This window comes from Mesitornis unicolor, unplaced genomic scaffold (assembly GCF_000695765.1).
Source record: "Mesitornis unicolor isolate BGI_N332 unplaced genomic scaffold, ASM69576v1 scaffold31911, whole genome shotgun sequence".
NCBI classification, from domain to species: Eukaryota; Metazoa; Chordata; class Aves; order Mesitornithiformes; family Mesitornithidae; genus Mesitornis; species Mesitornis unicolor.
Genome location: NW_010163641.1, coordinates 3,370 through 7,618, shown reverse-complemented (window position 1 = coordinate 7,618; position 4,249 = coordinate 3,370). Strand labels below are relative to the sequence as shown.

At 60.5% G+C, this 4,249-nt stretch overlaps 1 protein-coding gene across 5 annotated transcripts in view; it reads left to right on the top strand.

Annotated features, from left to right (window-relative positions):
• The window catches only part of AP1B1 (adaptor-related protein complex 1, beta 1 subunit), a 19,339-nt gene that overhangs the window by 14,455 nt on the left and 635 nt on the right, over positions 1-4,249 (top strand). For 3 of the 5 annotated variants that reach the window (XM_010194051.1, XM_010194049.1, XM_010194050.1), the window contains 5 exons: positions 876-1,021; positions 1,545-1,674; positions 2,168-2,252; positions 2,723-2,809; positions 3,431-3,585. In XM_010194051.1, the coding sequence (XP_010192353.1) occupies positions 876-1,021; positions 1,545-1,674; positions 2,168-2,252; positions 2,723-2,809; positions 3,431-3,585 (603 nt within the window). Of the gene's footprint in view, positions 1-875; positions 1,022-1,544; positions 1,675-2,167; positions 2,253-2,722; positions 2,810-3,430; positions 3,586-4,122; positions 4,132-4,249 lie in introns of all 5 variants that reach the window. The other 2 variants (XM_010194048.1, XM_010194052.1) reach the window with 2 other exon arrangements.

The window sequence follows — 4,249 nt, the reverse complement described above, 5'->3', positions numbered from 1 at the left end:
CCCCCGCCCTGGGCCGGCCCCTTCCAGGGCTTGACCAACCTTTCAGTAAAGAAATTCATCTTAATATCCAATCTAACCCTCCCCTGACACAACTTGAGGCCATTTCCCCTTGGTGTTTTCTCCCTCATAGCTGTGACAGGATGACCCCCACCTTGCTACCCCCTCCTTTCAGGGAGCTGTAGAGAGCGATAAGGTCTCCCCTCAGTCTCCTTTTCTCCAGACTAAACAATCCCAGCTCCCTCAGCCTCTCCTCATATTTCTTGTGCTCTAAATGCTTCACCAGCTTCATTGCCGTTCTCTGGAAATGCTCCAGCCCCTCAATGTCGTTTCTATAGTGAGAGGCCCAAAACTGAACACAGGATTTGAGTGCGGCCTCACCAGTGCGGCCTACAGGGAATCACTTCCCTGCTCCTGCTGGCCACACCATTTCTGATACAGGCCAGGGTGCTGTGGCCTTCTTGGCCGCCTTGGGCACAGCACACCATTTCTGATACAGGCCAGGATGCTGTGGCCTTCTTGGCCGCCTTGGGCACATTGCTGGCTCATGTTCAGCCGATTGTCAACCAACACCCCCAGGCTGCTCCTCCAGGCTGCTCTCCAGACACTTGTCACCAAGCCTGCAGCGCTGCATGGGGCTGTTGTGACCCAAGGGCAGGACCCAGCACTCGGCCTTGTTGAACCTCATGCAATTGGCCTCAGCCCATCCCAGCCAGTCCAGGTCCCTCTGCAGAGCCTGTCCACCCTCAGCAGAACAGCACTCCTGCCCAACTTAGCCATGAAATGTCCCTGGTTTACAGACACCTCTGTCAGGCTGGAGAGCACTGAAGGGTTCGCTCTGGGTAAAACCCCAGGGGTTTCTTGTCTCCTTAACCCAGGTCTGGCTCCCTGCCATGAAAGCGAAGGGGCTGGAGATCTCGGGCACCTTCAGCCGGCAGGTGGGCTCCATCGCCATGGACCTTGTGCTCACAAACAAGGCTCTGCAGGTCATGTCTGACTTTGCCATCCAGTTCAACCGCAACAGGTGAGGTCCCTCGTGGGTGAAGGGGCTGTGTCACGCCTCTGAGCTCAGCGCTGCAGTGGCTGCATGTGAAGGGTGGGAGGAAGGGGCTACGGAATGGCTGCAGGGGTTGGGAACAGCCTCGCATGATGACCCTTCTCTCTCTGATGGCTGTGGTGGTGATGATCATCAAACCAAAGCCTCTAAGAAGTTGACTGAAGAGGCCGTTCCTCTGGGGTCTGACCATCGTCCCATTATTTGTCCTCCGGGTGAACTGGTGCTCCCTTTTCACTCAGAGGGACACAACAGGGGATAGCCCTGAGGGAATGGTGCAGAAACGCTAAAAATGAGTCTGTGTAGGAGGAAGGGAGAAAGCTCTGGGGCCGTCTGTCATTGCCCCAGGGTGGGCAGGGCAGGAGCCAGCCTGGTCCTGGGCTGTGCAGGGGCAGCAGGATGGGCTGGGGTGTTCCTGGGGGCCAGGTGGAGGAAGGCAGGGGGTCCCAACCCCCCACCCTGACCCCCTGCCCCTCCTCGGATGTCCCCCCAGCTTTGGCCTGGCCCCGGCAGCTCCTCTCCAGGTCCATGCGCCTCTGGCCCCCAACCAGTCCGTGGAGATCTCCCTTCCACTGAACACTGTTGGCTCCGTTATGAAGATGGACCCCCTGAACAACCTCCAGGTGGGGAACACCCGGCGTCTCCCCTCCTGGGGAGCTGGGGATTGGGCAGGAGGCACCCTGAGGTGGGTTTGCTCCCCTGGGAGGTGTCACAGCAGGAACTGGGCGAGAAGAAGGGCTCAGCGCATCGTTTCTCTGCTGTCAGAGCTTAGTCTGCCTCTGGTCTGGTGTCCAGCTCCCTGTATGGGGGAAGTGTGGGGGCAGATGGTGGAGTTCCCCAGTAGGAAGTGGGGAGAGCAGGCTAATGGGGTGCAGCCCCAGCAGCTCCCTCATGTTCCCTAAACCGTGGGGACGGTGGCACACATGGGACCGCGCTGGCACGTGGAGCGTGGATACTGCTGGCTCCTTCAGGCAGTCTGCTGCCAGTCTCTTGCCTCTGGTGCCTGCTGGGTGACACCCAGCTCAAGTGAGACGGGATGGGGATGCTCATTTTGGGAACCGCTCGCCTGCCGTAGGTCAGAGGAGGTGTTGATGTCCCTGTGTCCTTCTGTCTCAGGTTGCGGTGAAAAACAACATCGACGTCTTCTACTTCAGCACCCTGTACCCGCTGCACATCCTCTTCGTGGAGGACGGGAAGATGGGTGAGTTGGAGCGCTGTGAGGTGGCTGTGGCTTCTCTCAGTGCCATCCTGGCCCCTGAGATCCTCCTGACCGCAGTCCCAGCCCTGGGGACAAAGCAGGGAGCCATGGGGAGCCGGATGCCTCTGGCAGTCACAGACAGGGGGACACTGTGGCTACCTGAGATGGCCTGAGCCGCCGTCTAACTCCTCACTGCCAAGGAGAGCTCTCACTTCACTTGCTGCTTATTTTGCCATCCCTGGCACTCGCCAGCCTCTTCCCTGAGCCACTGTAGCTTGCTACCCCCCCCAAAGCTTTCTGTAACCCCTGCTTTCTGGCAGCTCGGTGGGACTGGTCTTGGGAAGCTGCAGGAGGGGGTGGCAGCATGGCAGGGCAAGGTCTATTTGACCCCCGGCGAGGTGGCAGCGTGGCCCTGTGTTGTACCACGACCAGTCTTGCCTCTTCATCACTGTTGGTTTCGTTCCTGGCTGCAGAGCGACAGATGTTCCTGGCCACTTGGAAGGACATCCCCAACGAGAACGAAGCCCAGTTCCAGATCAAAGACTGTTCTCTCAATGCAGGTGGGTCCAAACCCTTCAGAAGGACCCGGCTCATCCCAATTATCCCAGCCCAGGCTATGGGGAGACAGGAGCTCCTTCCCCCTGTGCCCACCCCGTATCTCCAGGAAGGAGCTGCTGCTTTGTTCACTGTCAAGGCTGCCAAGTTCCTACAACTGAGCAGACGCTGCCCAGTGGGGGTGTCCCTGCTGCTGGGGGCAGCCGCTGTGCCCACCCTGGGGTCAGTCTGGGTGCAGCCCCAGCACTGCCCAGCCTCGCAGCAGCCCCTCGGGGCCCGTGCCTCCAAGGCAGCCGTGGGCAGGAGCTGGGGCCAGGCTCCCTGGTGCCTCCTCGCTTCTCCGGCGCCAAGCGGGACGTGCAAACCCAGCGTGGGGACAGCCAAGTCCTTTCATCTGCGCTGGCAGTGGCGAGCTGACCTCTGTGGAGCAAAGTGGGGTGGTTCTGCTTGTGAATCGAGGTCTGGGCTGTTGCCTGCCCTCCCCAAGGAGGTCGTGGGAGCCAGACTGAATGGAGCCCTTTTTCTCGCTGCATGGGGGCAGCGGGGTTTAGATGTGCTGTGTTGCGGTGTGGGGAGAGGGAGGTGGGCATGGGGCACCCCCACAGCAGCTCTCTCCTCCTGCGCAGATGCCGTTAGCAGCAAGCTCCAAGGCAGCAACATCTTCACCATCGCCAAGAGGAACGTGGAGGGCCAGGACATGCTCTACCAGTCCCTGAAGCTCACCAACGGCATCTGGGTGCTGGCAGAGCTCAGGATCCAGCCCAGCAATCCCAGCTTCACGGTACGCCCCTTCCCCTGCCTGCCTCCGAAACAGCCCCGAGGTGGCTCTGAGCCGAGGCTGCTGCCCTCCTCTCTGCTCGGAGCTTGGGTCGGGCTGAATGGTCCTGTGGTGGCAGAACAACCCCAGCTGCTGTCGGTGCCAGCTTCCCCCTCCTCGTGCCAGTCCTGGGATCCCTCACTTGGGGTGGGTGGGAGATGGGCTGCGCTGGCTCTGTCACTGCTGAGCTGCCCTCCCAGCACTGGGGAGGCAGCAGGAGGAAGGAGAGAGGTCCCAGGCCACCGCCACACCTCCGTTAGAGACCCCAACCCAGCCCCTTCTTTGGGGCGTCCCTGGCTCTGCAGCTGCAAACAGCCTCGGAGCGGGACCTGTCCTTGGGTCGGGTGTGAGCTGTCCCCGTGTCCTGCTGTCCCTGGTCCGTCCCCTTCCCCACAGCCTGGTTTCTTTGGGTTGGGATGATCTGTCTCACCCTGACTCATCTCTCTGTGTGTCTCTGTACCTGCTGCCTGCCTGCCCGTGCTGCCCTGCCCGCTGTTGCAGGATTTGGAGGTTAGCAGACTGGTTTTTACCCCGGCTTTGGGCTGTCTCCTGGCTGCTGCCTGATTTATTTCTGCCCTGATGTTTTTACCTGTCCGCCCTGCGGCTCTCGTGGCACCTCTCACCTCTC